The 19,258-nt window shown below is 40.9% G+C and overlaps 2 protein-coding genes across 2 annotated transcripts in view; both read left to right on the top strand.

The window, feature by feature from the left end:
* Positions 1-964: 964 nt before the first annotated feature.
* Positions 965-8,339, top strand: LOC139463765 (DNA primase large subunit-like). Its single transcript, XM_071245054.1, has 6 exons — positions 965-1,230; positions 1,403-1,892; positions 2,269-2,427; positions 5,248-5,463; positions 6,887-7,309; positions 7,349-8,339. The coding sequence occupies exons 1-6, from the start codon at positions 1,016-1,018 to the stop codon at positions 8,072-8,074; spliced, it is 2,229 nt and encodes a 742-aa protein (XP_071101155.1). The 5' UTR covers positions 965-1,015; the 3' UTR covers positions 8,075-8,339.
* Positions 8,340-12,353: 4,014 nt separating this feature from the next.
* Positions 12,354-19,258, top strand: part of LOC139463760 (uncharacterized) — a 62,693-nt gene continuing 55,788 nt past the window's right edge. Inside the window, exon 1 of the mRNA XM_071245045.1 lies at positions 12,354-12,440. The gene's annotated coding sequence lies outside the window, so the exon portion shown is untranslated. The remainder of the gene's footprint in view (positions 12,441-19,258) is intronic.

Raw genomic sequence — 19,258 nt, 5'->3', positions numbered from 1 at the left:
TTAATGTCACAGATTTCTGACTTTAGTGCAGTTAATTGGACCACATTCCATCACAACTACTAAATGTGTTAATTAGGAGATTGGGACCTTTCACAACACACTATAGTTACCTTAATAAGCAACCTGGGCTCTTAGGAAATTAACAGAAGGGGGAGTCTGTTAAAAGCATTCACAACAGATTAAATTTGATATTGATTAGAGATTGAGTGGCGGTCAACAAACTTTGATGACACTAATACTTTTTCAATAGTAGTTGCTTGGCAATAATATACCCTGTTTTCCGTTAAAAATCTAATATACAAGAAAATATGGACTGTCATTGAACTTAAATGCATTTTAATGAATATAATGTAGAGTGTTTAATCTTTTGTGTTTCCCAGGACTGAGGTTATGTATTTTCTGCATCCAAACCATGGATGTATTCGCACTGTTTGCACATTAATACATGATGTCAAACCTTGATGATGGTGACATTTCAAGGTAAAATGCTATTTAGTATGTTCAAGACACTATAAGAAACACACACATCTCAAATGCATTGGCCCTGATGTAACCATTTTGTGATCAATCAACCATCTCTACCATCTGTGTAACATCTGTATCTGTACAGTCAGTCACCAACAAAAATGTGCAAATGTGCAAACCTATTATGAATATTTCATAAGAAACATCTTGTGAATGTTTAAACATTAACAAATGACTAGACTATAATGACTTGATATTTCACTGTGAACATCAATGTATACCTTTACCCAGGAAAAATTAATGTTCCAATGATCTTGCCAGTTAACTGTACCATGATCATCTCCTGTAGCATTTTCACTAATTTGTTGGTCCGGTTCCGGGTAGTCCGGTTTTAGAAATTAAAGTCCGGATTTTATACTATCAACCGGAAGTCATAGAAAGCGGCAAATACAACCTCACTTGTGGGAGTTGTCTTCGATACAGTGTGAAAACAAAATGGGACATTTCATACACCGATGTTTGATAAACCGCTATTTTGTCATTGACACACATGGCGTTTTACTTACGACCAACGACTGGCCATGTTTCACTGCAGAAACTGCATACGTTTGCTGTGAATCGATTGGAGTTCTTACTAAAAATTCACCAGGCAGGAGGAGATCGCCTTCGACTTCTTGATATCGCTAACAATCTTCAGACAGTAGCCAACTCCGACTGTTTGATAGAGGGAACACAGAAGGATAATATTTCACATTTTATATTAAGGTATTATAACATTTGATGCTTTACTTGGTCACAGATTAATTTAGTTTTAATATAATTGTGAAATTATTTTTGTTACAAACACATGATCCTTGCAAGCAAGCCCAGCTGGCCAAGTGACACATGATCATGGTCTGTGTATGAGTCACTCAACATTAATTTCCTTCCATTTCAGACTTCTATTTGTTGCTGATCAAGAAACCACAGATTTTTTCTTGCAAGCAGAAACTCAGCTGTTCCAGTTTCGGTTTTCCTGTCTAACAGAAAAAGAAATTTACAGGCTTTTAAAATCGACAACAAAACATGTCCACACCACTGAAAAACCATGTGCAGCAACATACAATGAAGCAGACATCCATCATGTTGTAAGTATCCTCCAGGCGATCAAACAGTCTGCAGGAACATGGCAGAATGCAGCACACCAGTACATGACCGGGAGGAATGGTCAGTACTTCCAGGTGCCCTTCCAAGCCGTTACCTCCCTTGTTACCAACAGAAACGTTGTGTTGCACAGGGGAATGGCAATGGTGCATTATGACAACCTCGATGAAGTGTTGACCGGAGTGTTCAGGTCAGTATTACAACTAACCTTGAAACAAGCAAGCGAGGCAAGAAGAGCTGCACTGCAGGATGTCAGGATGAAGAGATGTGCAAAGATGTTGAAGGTACAGTTGGCCAATACAGACTGAAACATTATCGTGACATGATACCCTTGTGTTTATACAGGGTATTTGATTACAGTAACAACAAATGATAGAGTTCACAACATTTCCCTATGCCTGAGAAAAAGAATCTGCTGATGAAGAAACATTATCATTTGATTATTATAACATTTTAATATTTATCATTAGACATGTTTAATCTGTTATCATTGTAAAGCAGTTTTCTAGTGGAAATTGTATGTTCATGGACTGTTCATGGAGCAGTTTGTGAGTTAATTTGTTTCATAGATCGACATATTATTTAACACTTTAAACTGAACATATGGTTTGATTGATACAAATTTTGATGTGAACATTAATTGAATGAAGGTTCTACTAGTCTATTTACAGAGCAAAAGTTCCCATTTCACTGAACTGGAACAATCTGTCCTGCTTATCACATGATCAAGTGGACCAGTCGGAGTACATGTTTCCTCTCTGTATGTCCAGCCTTCACAAAGCACTGCGTACAAACCACCGACTCAAACACAATGACAGGGTATGGGATCTCTTTGGATCATTGCCACTGTTGAAACAATGGCACATCTTTCATCAGTAGACCACCACCGGGATCAGTATTGCATGGGGAAATGCTTTGTGTAAATATTATCCAACATTAAGTGTTAACCTTGTTTTGCTCACTGCTGAGATATCAGTAATAGTTGGTCTTGAAGTTGAATTATTGATAGATTGATGATTTTAATCTGTTTATGCCAGGCAGGATGGCAATCTCATTAAAATCACATCTTAGTTCTCGCTACCACTGAAACAATATCTAAGGACTTCCCATTACGGGTCGCGTCTGAATGAGAATGAGATTATGAAGATCAGTGGTTACAACACCTGAACACAGAGTGCCCTAGAACGCTGCAGCAACTCACTCTGTGACCACATGATCCACATCTTAGTTGTCTCTTTTCGTGCATCAAACATAAACGCAGTATTCATGGTAAAATGGCCACCTATTCTGCCCCTGAATTGTGAAATTGTCTCTGGTTTATTATTGACCACAATATACAATGGTGACAGACGTTATTTTATATTTTATTTTAACTGTAAAAAGATGTGTTTGACAAGACTATTTCCAGCAAGGACACATTTTTGTAATGTCAAGCGCTGATGAAAATCATGCAGTTTCGTGTCACAAACTTCTTATACGGACTCATGCTGATTGTTGTCAGATCTGACAAATATAATTATTTCAAGTTAAGGACTAGGGTTCACGTTATTAAATATACTAGTGTTGAGCTGACTTACTAACAATAACATCTGATCACGTTACCATGGTTACTAAATGACAGAGGAGGCATGAATGTTTAGTAAGACATGTGCAATGGTGTATCTCATATAGAAAAGACAGAAGGGAAGATACATGGCATTTATCTTCATCTGTAGGTTATCATGGGCAATAAAATTATGTGAGTTGGCTTAGTGTGTCTTCATTATCTCAGGGTGACCTGGCTTAGTTCGTCCTCATTATCTCAGTGTGACCTGGCTTAGTTCGTCCTCATAATCTCAGTGTGACCTGGCTTGGTTGTCTTCATTATCTCAGGGTGACATGGCTTTGTTGTCTTCATTATCTCAGGGTGACCTGGCTTGGTTGTCTTCATTATCTCAGGGTGACCTGGCTTAGTTCGTCCTCATTATCTCAGGGTGACCTGGCTTGGTTGTCTTCATTATCTCAGGGTGACCTGGCTTAGTGTGTCTTCATTATCTCAGAGTGACCTGGCTTAGTTCGTCCTCATTATCTCAGGGTGACCTGGCTTAGTGTGTCTTCATTATCTCAGGGTGACCTGGCTTACTGTGTCTTCATTATCTCAGGGTGACCTGGCTTAGTTCGTCCTCATTATCTCAGGGTGACCTGGCTTTGTTGTCTTCATTATCTCAGGATGACCTGGCTTGGTTGTCTTCATTATCTCACAGTGACCTGGCTTAGTGTGTCTTCATTATCTCAGGATGACCTGGCTTTGTTGTCTTCATTATCTCAGGGTGACCTGGCTTAGTGTGTCTTCATTATCTCAGAGTGACCTTGCTTAGTGTGTCTTCATTATCTCAGGGTGACCTGGCTTTGTTGTCTTCATTATCTCAGGGTGACCTGGCTTGGTTGTCTTCATTATCTCAGGGTGACCTTGCTTAGTGTGTCTTCATTATCTCAGGGTGACCTGGCTTTGTTGTCTTCATTATCTCAGGGTGACCTGGCTTTGTTGTCTTCATTATCTCAGGGTGACCTGGCTTAGTTCGTCCTCATTATCTCAGGGTGACCTGGCTTGGGTTGTCTTCATTATCTCAGGATGACCTGGCTTAGTGTGTCTTCATTATCTCAGGATGACCTGGCTTAGTGTGTCTTCATTATCTCAGGGTGACCTGGCTTAGTTCGTCCTCATTATCTCAGGGTGACCTGGCTTAGTGTGTCTTCATTATCTCAGGGTGACCTGGCTTAGTGTGTCTTCATTATCTCAGGGTGACCTGGCTTAGTTCGTCCTCATTATCTCAGGGTGACCTGGCTTTGTTGTCTTCATTATCTCAGGATGACCTGGCTTGGTTGTCTTCATTATCTCAGAGTGACCTGGCTTGGTGTGTCTTCATTATCTCAGGGTGACCTGGCTTTGTTGTCTTCATTATCTCAGGGTGACCTGGCTTAGTGTGTCTTCATTATCTCAGAGTGACCTGGCTTAGTGTGTCTTCATTATCTCAGGGTGACCTGGCTTTGTTGTCTTCATTATCTCAGGGTGACCTGGCTTGGTTGTCTTCATTATCTCAGGGTGACCTTGCTTAGTGTGTCTTCATTATCTCAGGGTGACCTGGCTTTGTTGTCTTCATTATCTCAGGGTGACCTGGCTTTGTTGTCTTCATTATCTCAGGGTGACCTGGCTTAGTTCGTCCTCATTATCTCAGGGTGACCTGGCTTGGGTTGTCTTCATTATCTCAGGATGACCAGGCTTAGTGTGTCTTCATTATCTCAGGATGACCTGGCTTAGTGTGTCTTCATTATCTCAGGGTGACCTGGCTTAGTTCGTCCTCATTATCTCAGGATGACCTGGCTTAGTTCGTCCTCATTATCTCAGGGTGACCTGGCTTGGTTGTCTTCATTATCTCAGGGTATGGAGGATGCTGATGTGATCAGTGACAAGTTTGTCTCACCCAGGCCTGACTACTCATCACAGATATCTAGCACGATGTTTACCATATACTGCTCACAGAATCCAAACATGAATGTGTGTCAACCTGTATAGCAACTGACATCATTCCATTATTTTCTGTGGGTAACTATGTGTGATGTTGCAGACTGGCGTAACCATCCCCTCCCCATGTTGTGTAGGTCCAGTACAGCCTGTTCCTGAAGGAGGTGGGGATGCCTGTGCACCAGGCCATCAAGTTGTGGAAGCAGGAGTACTCACAGCCCAGTCATGTCCCCGGGACGGGTCTCCACAGCTGGCAGGCTGATGAATGCAGATATACATACAGTATCAGACACCTGTACGGCCTGGAGGGTGCTCGTCGCAACTACCGCGGACACTGCTGTGCTTCACTTCAGGTGAGACGGAAAAAGGATAGATCACGCACAAACATGGTTGCTTTTAAACTGCAACTTCAAAGTAAGAATCTGACATCCCCCATATGTCTGAGAAGCAAAAATAGCCATCTTCCCAAGCCAAGGGCATAAACTAAGAGTCCAGTTTCCTCCCTTGCCAAACTAGGCTTGAATTTCCAGGCTCGATTGTGGCGCCACCAGTGGCTGTTAATAGTGTCATGATTATATCACTTTCATGCCCCCCCTATTGACCATCTCTCATATCACTTGCAGTTGCTTCAAACAAAATGGTGGCGGCCAGTCAAGACAATCTGATCAATAACCAAGATCTATATTGTAATAAAACAGATCTTACACCTGCGAAGTGTATCATATCACTTGAGCATCTTGATTAAGAACATGAAAGATTTGGAAAATATCTTTCAACACCTGGTTGCTGTACACATGATCCTACAGTCGACCAAAATCTGCACATTGTAATGCATGTTGTTTACAAACCGGATGTCTAGTTCATTACATGATTTTGATTGGACTATGTATAGACTCACTGGTCCAGCCAAAATGTAACACCAGAATTCCAGCTTAGTTCAGCAAGGGTGGAAACTGAACTTTTATAGTCCGTTGACGCCCTTGCCTCAGGAAGATGAAACTGACAACCTTATTCATTGTGCTATGAAATAAATAGTAACAGGGGTGTTTCATAATTATGTTGCTATGGCAGCAGGAATAATAAAAACTACAATATGTTTACTGTGTTATATCTGAAATTGAAATTTTGAATATTGAATATGAATGGGTTCATTGGTGTTACATTTAAATTTATTTAGTGATTAGTTGTAGGTGTTTCAATTTGATTGTTTTTGTACTGCAGTGCTGTAGTACAGGTGGTCTTCCATACTGTAGTGGTGTCAGGGTTGGAGAAAGTACATGCCTGACTCACTGCATGAGACAAACACAAATCAGCTTTAGTTGTCCACAAACCTTCAAATTTGGAAGAGCTTTTGTCAGTTTGGATAAAATATTCATAACAAGTACCAAATTTATATTTGAAAAAGTGTAAACATCATGAGTATGACCAATGAATCATGTATCGCAACATCTTGTACGAAAGTCCTGACAGGTTGCAAGGGCTGCTGAAAACATGGTTTTAGTTCGATTGTGGTTTAGAAATGGATTTGTTCAATGTTCATGGTGAGAAAAGCAAGAGAGATATGAAAACAGATTATCAACGTCAAAATAAAATTGTGGGCAGTAAGGCCTGATTTTGTGATAAAAGACAATATTTTGTCAATAACCAGGACAAGTAGACTTTGTCTCCGGACAAGTGAATTTGTAGTGTTCACTTGGCCAGGGACTCAATTTTGATCATCACAATGAAGTAACACAGAAAACAAATGAGGTTGAATGTCTGCATTGTATTTTACAGAGACGCCAACTTGGTCCAGCAGAGCAAGGAGGATGCCCATTGGTGCATTTTGACAACCATCACCTTGGTAACCTTCTGACCAATGCTGGCATTCCGGAGGCAGACCAAGCAGTGATTCTTCACCTGAAATCCTCTGGTGATCCATGTGGAGCCTGTGCTGTGTATCTCAGGCACCGGGCCGAGGCCTACTTGGACCAGCAGGGTATTGCTGGAAGGAGGGACAGGCAGATGCAAGGATGTCAACCTCCTGTCCATCAGACACTAAACAGACACAGGGAATATCATGTTGGTGACTGTGAACACATGCAGAAGACATCGGGAAATGAAAGTGTGTACAGAATAAAGGGGCCTGGACAGGATGGTGTCATGTGTGATGACAGCAAGGTAGAGGGACAGGATGGTGTCGTGTGTGATGACAGCAAGGTAGAGGGACATGATGGTGTCGTATGTGCGGATATGGAGACAGATGGGGAGGATGGTGAGGTCATACTGGTCAGTGTTCATACAAAACACAGAGGTGCGAAGAGAAGTCTGTCCACCCGATCAGAACGTGTCAAGAAGCAAGTGTTGTGGTATGAGAGAGGGAAGCTGGCCGTGCAGGATGACAGAGCTGTGATGGAAACTAACGTTGTATGTGTCACAAGCAGTGATGATGTTGCCGAGAGTGTCACAGATGGGGCTCAGTCAGGGTCAGACAGTTGGGTGTTGTGCCAAAAGAAATTAAGCCGTGAAGAACAAGTTAAAAACTTGAGGCAGACAACTCCATCAGAGACAAGCTTTCATGACTCTCTCATGACTATTTCAACAACCCCCGCCACCAGTAGGCCATCAGTGCCACTGGAACATGAACATGGTTTTGAACATAAGCTGCTACAAGAGTATGTCGGTTGTGCTGACACACATGTCACTGTAGCAGGAGACACCAGGAATTGTGGTAGCTGTGCGCCGTCTGCTGCAAACCATTCTGTGCCACCCATTACAGTGGCTGGTGTAGACACTGTGAGCTGTTTTCAGCATGATGTTTGTCCATCACAGACTGAGAGTAACACTCAGCTGGGGAGACTGGATAGAGCTAGAGTGAGAGTGCCGCATCTCAGTGACTTTCATATTCACAAACCTGTGGACTTTTACACTTGTTTTAAGGAGCTGGTAGAAGGGTTAAAATCCAGAGTCAAAGAATGTCAGTAATCATATTTAACATCCGTAATATGGATAATGTTACATTTTAGTGGCAGGAACGAACAATTTAATGTTTGAAAAGCAGAAATAATGAACATGGTCAATGAAATGAATTGATTTTCCGTGATAGGCCACAACAAAATAAATAGTTGTTCATTGGAAACACTATTTCTAAAGACAAAATTACAAAATGATTACAAAAAACTCCCCTCCAGAGGACTTAAGAAGAAGAAATAGCTAAAATCTCTATACTGAACTGTTTTGACTTGAACATATGTGGGCCTTAAAATTATAATTAAACAAAAACTCTGTCCACTGATAAAAGAATCAATGAATTAAGTTTTCAATTTCTAATCATAATTATGTTTTAAAATGTTTTTTTCTTGTTATGAACCTTTTACCTTGTTTTAACATGTTAAGGAACAACATACTTATTTTAAAAATTCATATGATGCTTTTTGAAGTACCAAATACTGAAAAATAAAATTAAATGGAAACCTTAAAGATCTCAAACATTGTTTCTCGACGAGTGTTTTAGACCATGTTCTTGTTAGAAGCAAACTCCCATGACCTTGTTAGGTCAGTGTATACAATATGAATATGTGGTATTAGCATACCTTGTTGTGCACATCAGACTATGTATTAATTGTCTACACTGAATGTAGAACATATAGGCCATGCCTTATACTGGAGCAGGCTTTTGCGTTTTTATTAAGGGTAGGTTTACCAATATTTTGTGGAAAAAATAATAAAATAACAGACATGTACGTTTTAGATTTTTGTTTCCTCCTTCACTGTCTAGCAGCTTATTAACTGCAGTTTTGTAGTGGCCTGTTAACACTGTGGTCATCATAATAGTTCAGGGGCCATATTATATACCGGGTAAGTTATCCATGCAACAACCACAGGTACTAATACCAACATAGTTATACAACTAGTTGATCACCACATAATCAATGAACCAATGAGACTGTAACAACGAGGTTATACAACTAGTTGATCACCACAGGATCAAAGAACCAGTGAGTCTGTAACAACGAGGTTATACAACTAGTTGATCACCACATGATCAAAGAACCCGTGAGTCTGTAACCACGAGGTTATACAACTAGTTGATCACCACAGGATCAAAGAACCAGTGAGTCTGTAACCAGAGGTTATACAACTAGTTGATCAGCACATGATCAAAGAACCAGTGAGTCTGTAACCAGAGGTTATACAACTAGTTGATCAGCACATGATCAAAGAACCAGAGAGTCTGTAACCAGAGGTTATACAACTAGTTGATCAGCACATGATCAAAGAACCAGTGAGTCTGTAACCACGAGGTTTTACAACTAGTTGATCACCACATGATCAAAGAACCAGTGAGTCTGTAACCACGAGGTTTTACAACTAGTTGATCACCACAGGATCAAAGAACCAGTGAGTCTGTAACCAGAGGTTATACAACTAGTTGATCAGCACATGATCAAAGAACCAGTGAGTCTGTAACCACGAGGTTTTACAACTAGTTGATCACCACAGGATCAAAGAACCAGTGAGTCTGTAACCAGAGGTTATACAACTAGTTGATCAACACATGATCAAAGATCCAGTGAGTCTGTAACCACGAGGTTTTACAACTAGTTGATCACCACAGGATCAAAGAACCAGTGAGTCTGTAACCAGAGGTTATACAACTAGTTGATCAACACATGTTCAAAGAATCGGTGAGTCTGTAACTTAGGTTATCACAACTTAAAGTAGTCAGATTATATACAAGATGGTCCAAGATCATGAAGGTTTGTTTTGGCACTCGTCAAATAGACAGAAAACAATAATAGGTTCGTGGTTTTATACCCAGCTGAATTTTATTTCTTTTCGCTTCCAACAAAACATGGACATAAAAGCCAAGAGAAACTTGAATTCATGTGTTTTAAGTTCTGTGAATCTCCTAAAGTGATGAGTATTGCAGCGTGTGCACCTGCCAATGCCAAGAGCAGGAAGGAAGTGCCGAGAAGCTGTTGGTGGTGGCCAAGGCAGGAAAACATTGTCACATATACTTGGCGAATCTGTGCTTCAAAAGCCACGTATCGTGCATGTATTCCTTCGATCATTTACCACATGGCCTCAAGTTTTTATCAAAACAGGCAAAAGGACAATTAAGAAGCCATCACATGTTGTGGCCTTCTCTCGTTTGCGATATATGAGCCTATGTGGTCTGTTAACTTGTTTCAAACTAGTCTTTCAGTAGTCATCGCGTTTGTAGATGGGATGAACTAAAATTCCGCGTTCATCAATTTAAATCATAAACGTCTTCTTTCGTCGTTAATCAGCATGTCACACTTGTCCGACGTATAATTGTTAAGAATTTCATTTTGCATGAAACATTATACTGTCTTATTTTCATACTAAGTTACAAAGGATGTATTCTGAACTGGGCCCACAAACCAACATGCGTCCCGAAAAAGGACTATTACATTGTCCGTGTGTACAGTGTGATGAAATAATATTGCTTTCATGTTGGGTAACTGCATCGTGCAGTAATATTACTTCTTACATGACCTGTAAAGATCCGTGCTAGAATAGGTCTTCAGCAACCCATGCTTGCCGTGAAAGACGACTGTGCTTGTCGTAAGAGACGACTATCGGGATACGGGTGGTCAGTGTCGCTGACTTGGTTGATGAATGTCATCGTATCCCAATTGCGTAGATCGATGCTCATGATGTCAATCACTGGATTATCTGGCCCAGACTCGATTACTCACAGACCGCCGTCATACAGCTGGATTATTGCTGAGTGTGGCATTCAACAACAATCAAACAACCAAACAAACTTCTCCCATATTTGATTGAGTATATCTACCAAGGCCGCTATGATATACCAAGCACATTGCGGATTCGTGTTTAACGACACTTTCTCACTCACTCGATTTCAGTGGACCATCTTGGTCTATACTCAATGGAGTGAGTGAGAATGTCCCCGAATCCTTGCCACCGTCAGCGTTTAACCCTGAGCTCAACCCGATACGAGTGCAAATGAAACCTTGGAAATGTGACATAACGTTTATTTGCTTCACTTCCTAATCTGAGCACATGCCACCAATAATATTAATGTGTGTTTTCCCGGGGAATCACGTTTTGCAACTGTATGTCAAGATTGGATTGAAAAAGTAGAACGGTCGAGAAATTGCACAAGATAATAGTTCTCAGATTTGACAAAAACAGCCAGTTTTGATATTTACAAGAAGTTCTAGTCTTAGTTAGAATAGTTACGTATATGTCTCCCTGACGCATATATAAATTCAAAATTAGAAAAGGACTGCCCCATTCCTAGTTCTTCATCCAACTTGAATTATGGTTTGACGAAACCATGGTAATATATATCTTAAAACTCAATCTTCTTACAAGACCAGCAAAAACAACTTTGGAAGCTTTTGCTTGCGAATACAAAACGAGTATGGTTTCCACATGAAGTGTCGATTGGTGCTGTGATTTCATTATCAACATGACACAGTGTATATAGAAACAATCACGTTTTACTTCTTCACTCTAAAAGAAGGTTTGCCCCGAAGCCCGCTTTATGAAACTATCTTCCCCAAAACAGTTAGGGAAGTGGCTCCAACCAGATAAAGACAACAACCAGTGGATCTGCCAATGTTGTGTGAAATACAATACCTGTAGCCAGTTCATCTGTGGTGGGCAAGGTTTTAACACACTGTTTCTAGGCTACACTGAAACAACAGACACATAAGTTGGTAGTATTATGGCAGCAAGGAACTAGACGCGACGTAAGACTGTTAATAAACAAGGTTAGTTTAGCATGGTAACAGCAGAGAGATTAAAAAGTTATATGGACATTGTGTGTGGTTTAGGTTTATAAACTAAACGCCTATTCTTTTCTTATAAATGAACCTATGTCAGGTAAAAGAAAAAACAACAACCCAGAAGACAACCTTACACCTCAGCGCGATAAGCCGTTGCTCTAAATACACTATCTTGATATATCGGGTTCACAAGTTAAAACTCGTGCATGCATGCTTTCGGTTGAATACATCGCATCACAAGTGGTGAGAGTATTTTTTCAGAGTTGAAGTTATTTACGATGCCTATGAATGCCCACCACCTTCAACAGCGTGTATAGTTTTGGTAACTAGTCACCACCTATGCCTAGAAATACTTGATATACACAGTACATACACAAATATGAACCCTCCTTATTTAAAACAAAAGTGGGACTGCACCCCTCGACGAACAATAAACCGTTCCCGAATAGAAGCAGACGACCAGTGTCTATTGCAGATGGGCTGCTCTCCATCTCAGTTCCCCAACCCCTCGTGTGATGAGAAATCCGAGGCAGACTGGCTCTAAATACTACAGCCCATGAACCAAGGTAGGCCCGTTGTTGTAATATGAACGCCAACTTGTTTTGTGCATAAATAACCGACGGTTACTCTGCACAGACACTTGCACGTGTAAAACGTGCGCTGGTACCACCCGCGCTAATGGTAATGGCGGTCTTGAGCATTGTTATCATTGCAAGGTACAATAATATGTATTCGGATGTGAGTTGAACTATTTCAAGAGTGGTTTAGCTATTTAAGTTTGACGTCATAGGTCTGTAACATGCCACTAGTCTTGTGAAAATAGCTCATGGAGCCACTATAAGTGTATTGGAAAACTGTTTTGTAAAGACAATGACCAGAGTGTTGATAATTACCATTCTTAAACATTAGCTTATCCTTTTATGATAGTTTCATACAATGTTTTGATGCTTTGAGTAGACTATTACAAATTTGATACTGTGATTTCTGACCTGTTTTATTTCTTGGTTTACTGTAATTTTGCCCAATATGTAAGGATGCATGGGGATGGAATATAAAATCACCTGGAATTGAATGAGATTTATTGTAAAGATGATATCAGTGTACATTATATACCATTTGAATGCAGACATTTTGAAAACAAACTATCTATTAGTTAAGAGCTCATGTCTTATTTTCTGACAGTATAGGTATCGGATTGTAAAATTAAAACAAGACAAATGGCATGGACAGTGGGGAAAATAGCTTATTATCAGTCATACATATCATTTGAGGCTTCTGTAAGACAACCCAATATTGTGTCTAACCTAAAGGATAAATATCATATCATATAATTGAGATTATTTAGTCTCCAAGATAAAAAGGACCTAGATTTGTGACCAAGATACACTCTGAGAAGGTCAAAGGTAACACTAGATACACAGTATCTCCCAATGCTCTTCTCTCACATACTGTAGCAGCATCTGGTGAACAGTTAGTCAGGGGAGGCAACTGCTGCAGAGACAAAACTTTTCAACACTTACTGTGGAACAAGAAACTTCTTTGAGCCCTATTTTAAGGTTAACAAAAAATGTATGCTGGATAACTGTTGTTGAGACTGAGTGGATCCTCACACATCACTTGCTTGAGACATGTACAGTGAGATCACATGTTTGAGACATGTACAGTGAGATCACATGTTTGAGACATGTACTGTGAGATCACATGTTTGAGACATGTACTGTGAGAACACTTGCTTGAGACATGTACAGTGAGATCACTTGCTTGAGACATGTACAGTGAGATCACTTGCTTGAGACATGTACAGTGTGATCACTTGCTTGAGACATGTACAGTGTGATCACTTGCTTGAGACATGTACAGTGAGATCACATGTTTGAAACATGTACTGTGAGATCACTTGCTTGAGACATGTACAGTGAGATCACATGTTTGAAACATGTACTGTTACATCACTTGCTTGAGTCATGTACAGTGTGATCACTTGCTTGAGACATGTACAGTGAGATCACATGTTTGAGACATGTACTGTGAGATCACTTGCTTGAGACATGTACTGTGAGATCACTTGCTTGAGACATGTACAGTGAGATCACTTGCTTGAGACATGTACAGTGTGATCACTTGCTTGAGACATGAACAGTGAGATCACTTGCTTGAGACATGTACAGTGAGATCACTTGCTTGAGACATGTACAGTGAGATCACTTGCTTGAGACATGTACTGTGAGATCACTTGCTTGAGACATGTACAGTGAGAACACTTGCTTGGGACATGTACAGTGAGATCACTTGCTTGAGACATGTACTGTGTGATCACTTGCTTGAGACATGTACAGTGTGATCACTTGCTTGAGACATGTACTGTGAGATCACATTCTTGATACATGTACTGTGAGAACACTTGCTTGAGACATGTACAGTGAGATCACTTGCTTGAGACATGTACAGTGTGATCACTTGCTTGAGACATGTACTGTGTGATCACTTGCTTGAGACATGTACAGTGAGATCACTTGCTTGAGACATGTACAGTGAGATCACTTGCTTGAGACATGTACTGTGAGGTCACTTGCTTGAGACATGTACAGTGAGATCACTTGCTTGAGACATGTACAGTGAGATCACTTGCTTGAGACATGTACAGTGTGATCACTTGCTTGGGACATGTACAGTGAGATCACTTGCTTGAGACATGTACTGTGAGATCACTTGCTTGAGACATGTACTGTGAGATCACTTGCTTGAGACATGTACACAATCAGCCAGGATACATATGGTGACCAACCAATCCTCAATTTAGTCATTTCTGTTGCCTCATACAACAAGCATGGATTTTTTGGATAGAACAGTATCGGTTTGCTTTGTACTTACTATATATTCAGCTTTTTCAGGTAGGCTTCATATACAAAATGAAAGGTTTTTCTGTGGGGAATTTTCAGCTTTGCTATCTCTGCTTCCATAATCTCTTTCTTGTCTGTCAATATTTGTACGATAAATTAAAGTAGAATGTTAAAAATATCTTGAGTTCTTGTTGAGCTAATGTAAAAAATACAGGATGTGAAGTCTAGTGTCTAAGTTTATACCAGCCAGAGGCAGGAATTGCCAGTCCAATGGTTAATTATTTTCACCACAGTTTTGAGGAAATGGGCTGAACATGAACTCCCTGTGTCTTATCAGGGAGCACCACTTGAAGCAAGCCAGGAAAGTAAATATACACAACCATGTATATCTGGTCATAAATTTCCTTATAATGAGGTCCAGTTGTTGTGGCTAAAGTGTAGCAAAGACAGCTGTCAGATGCTGTTATGGTAGCCAGAATCAATCATCAATTTAAAAGTGTGACATGCGAAAGTGAATGAGGATGCAGAGTTCTGTAAAATATTTGTTTTGAACAAATTTATACTGGCTGCTGCATGTATCCAAGATGGGGTTTGCTCTGATTAAGAGTCAGCATAGGTCCTCTTACTTCATGCTTGTCGTAAGAGCTGACTGAACTTGGCTTTGTACCCAGACTCCTGTCCAGGCCTGTGTAGCTGGAATATTGATGACTGCTGTGCGTAGTTGAAGCAAATATTGGTATATCTCTACGAAATCATTGTTTCTGTGGTAGAAGTACCATCATGCTGAGTTTTGTAGACTTGTGTAACAAATAATTAAACTATAAGTTTGAATCACGTAATAAGTGAGTGAGTGAGTTGGATATAAAGCCACTTTTATATCATGGCGTGGCAGCTTAATGTGGGAGAAAAGCTCGAAGTGATGCAGGTCTCAGATGTTTACCACTTCGTTGAAACCCAAGAGCACGGGCATGTCGCTGACAAACCTAGAAACATACTAGGGGCAAACTGGGATTCGAACCGACAATCATAGGTTTCTGGTGTACTAAAGGGAAGCAATTCTGCATAGGGAATTGCTGCGCTTTAGACAACTGGGCCACCTGTGCTCCTGAATCACAAATAAACATTGGTAACGTAGAATATGCAAATGTGTTCAATAACCTAGAATCAACAAACAGACATAACATCAACTACGATGAAGTGAAAGGTGTAAGTTTTGTTAACCTTGTTCAACTGTTGTAAACTAGAATAAGAACTGAACTGTAGATCCCACGAAAGAATACCTCTTACTATACATTCATAATTCTACAACAGATCTGAAAAAGATGCTACCTGGCTAACTGAGACTTTCTGTTCGTTATGATGACCCAACATTGATTGTTGGGAGTTCATCCTTTCCTTATGTCTATATGTAGTTTGGGAAGTGGCTCATACCAGGCTGTGCAACCTGACACAGAACAGATCAAGATCTTGTCAGTAGTTCCATTGTTTCTTAATGGTCACTGAGCTTTCTAGAGTCTGATCACATTCACATGTTGCCTAAAATTTGGGAAAGAACCAAGTGTGTTCAGTTGGGGCTAACCATGCAGTGGAAAACTGAGGTAGATTTCCTCTTTAGGATGCCTGATGCGTGGTCTGTAGTAGAGTATTTAACTTTTACTAAGACAGGGATTTCTGAAATCTTTATTATTTAATGTAACCATCCAACTGGAAAGAAAGTAAATGGAATTAAGTGTACATATATGGTTGCACTCGGGCACTGGTTAACTACTTGACCAAATTAAAACTTTACTGTAGAGGCATTTGGGGAAATCATCCCCTTAATGGTTTCACATAAAAGTATGATAAGTAGCATAAAGCATTGGTTTATAGGAAAACATCAATGATCTATAACTTAGTGGGCAGTTCAAGATGTGTAATAACTACAAAATTGTACCGGCAGACGTATGCTTGATTTTAATTCCTCGACAGTGCCAGCTGATACCAATGAGTGAGTTAGTGAGTGAGTGAGTGAGTGAGTGAATATGGTTTTACGCCGCTTTTAGCAATATTGCTCAATATCACGGCAGGGACACCAGAAATGGGCTTCTCACATTGTATCCATGTCGGGAATCGAACCCGAGTCTTTGGCATGACGAGCGAACGCTTTAACCACTAGGCTATCCGACCGCCAATGACATTAGTTCACACAATACAGGGTAGCAGCAAAGTAGAGGTCACATGCTGAGGATTTATTGTCTATTTTGGATGGGCAAATTCTGTAGCAAAACATTTTCTGTATTAATGGACAATGTTGAAAATGGACTTTATTATAATATGGGTGATAACATTATTTGTACCACATAATAAGACATGTCTTGGGATCATTTGCCAACAATCAATAGAACACAAATTCTCCGGGTACATTGATTTAAGATTCTAAATAAGATTAAATTCAGGTCTAGCTATGTGCAAAATGTAAAGCCACATTATCTGAAGTTGAAGACAAGATCTTTCACATGCTACAGAAACCATAAGACTTTCAACAGCCAGTTGCTACACCCACTATTGCCAGTCATATTTGAGTATGGCTACAAGTTTCTAGACGAGATTGGTCAGACTCAGTTGTGGCCACAATGGTGGCAGCTTCTCCACCAAAACCTCAACCATGCACCAACTCCTGATTGTCCTCTTCTCAGGGAGTTTATTTATCTGTTTATCTTTAGCACTGCTTCAAAGAAACCATGTCTAAAGAGTGCCCAAAGAATTCCTGCGTTTAGAGTTGGAAGATTGAGTAGGTACCTGCGGCCATGAAAAAGCATTAACATAGTTCGTAGAGTTCCAGTTCTATAACAAGAAACTTATTCTTGGCTACTTTTCTTAGCTAGGGGCCATTTCAGACAATTTATTTTTAGTTTGCCAACACATGGAAGGGATAGCTAATGACTTTTGGTAAAACTTGGTAAAATGCAGGTGAACACATATTTGCTCCTGTAACCTGTGGTACCAAAGTCACTGTGCTTATGAGTATTAACGAGGTAAATACACATTGTTTTAAGAGATGAGTTTATTATGACTTCTTTGCTGAGAGCAAAAAATCTAGCCTTTCAAAATAATTTTCGCCCTAAGTCAACTTCAAACAGGTTACTGTTTCCTGATTAGCTGATAATAGAATGGGTGGGGCTTGCGTGAAATACATAACACAGATTTATACAGTATGCATGCCACATTGTCATACCTCCATTAAAGCAAAGTCAATTCTTAATATTTTGAAACATTAATCTAAATACACATATGTGACAACATTGTTGACCAGCGGTGACCTTGGTTGCCTTGTGTAACAGTTACACTAATTCTTATTTCAATTAACAATTGCTAAAGACTTCCAATTTATTAAGATGTCTCGATCTGTATATGGTACTGGATCTGTGCACAGCGGTTTGCATTCCCCCACCTAGTCATGTATTTCTGTCGCCTGCTTTGTGGATCCAGGTCCAGATTAATGTGGCAAGATTCTAAGGACAGGTTGATCTTGTGTGGAAAGGCATGGTGACATGCTGAAAGCCCTGTATCTGTTGGTGCCCACTTATTTTAAATTAAATGCACTTGATGTCTTGATACGTGAATTGACTCCTTGGCCCAACTCCAGCACAACATAAATAAGACATGGTTTATCTGGGAGAAGGCAGTCTGTAGACAGGGTCCACCTCAGAGAAGGCAGTCTGTAGACAGGGTCCACCAGGGAGAAGGCGAGTGTCCACCTGGGAGAAGGCAGTCTTTAGACAGGGACCATCTGGGAGAAGGGGAGGGTCCACCAGGGAGATGGCAGTCTGTAGACAGGGTCCATCTGGGAGAAGGGGAGGATCCACCAGGGAGATAGCAGTCTGTAGACAGGGTCCACCAGGGAGAAGGCAGTCTGTAGACGGTCCACCAGGCAGAAGGCAGTCTGTAGACAGGGTCCCCCAGGGAGAAGGCAGTCTGTAGACAGGATCCATCTGGGAGAAGGTAGTCTGTAGACAGGATCCACCTGGGAAAAGGCAGTCTGTAGACAGGGTCCACCTCAGAGAAGGCAGTCTTTAGACAGGGTCCACCAGGGAGAAGGGGAGGGTCCACCTGGGAGAAGGCAGTCTTTAGACAGGGACCATCTGGGAGAAGGGGAGGGTCCACCAGGGAGATGGCAGTCTGTAGACAGGGTCCATCTGGGAGAAGGGGAGGGTCCACCAGGGAGATGGCAGTCTGTAGACAGGGTCCACCAGGGAGAAGGCTGTCTGTAGACAGGATCCATGTGTGAGAAGGCAGTCTGTAGACAGGGTCCACCAGGCAGAAGGCATTCTGTAGACAGGTTCCACCAGGGAGAAGGCAGTCTGTAGACAGGGTCCACCAGGGAGAAGGCAGTCTGTAGACAGGGTCCACCAGGGAGAAGGCGGTCTGTAGACAGTCCACCAGGGAGAAGGCGGTCTGTAGACAGGATCCATGTGTGAGAAGGCAGTCTGTAGACAGGGTCCACCAGGGAGAAGGCAGTCTGTAGACGGTCCACCAGGGTGAAGGCTGTCTGTAGACAGGATCCA

This window comes from Haliotis cracherodii, unplaced genomic scaffold (genome assembly GCF_022045235.1).
Source record: "Haliotis cracherodii isolate W230 unplaced genomic scaffold, xgHalCrac1.p SCAF_16, whole genome shotgun sequence".
Taxonomy (NCBI): domain Eukaryota; kingdom Metazoa; phylum Mollusca; class Gastropoda; order Lepetellida; family Haliotidae; genus Haliotis; species Haliotis cracherodii.
Note: the sequence above shows the minus strand (reverse complement) of the source record. Positions and strands in the feature narration are given on the sequence as shown.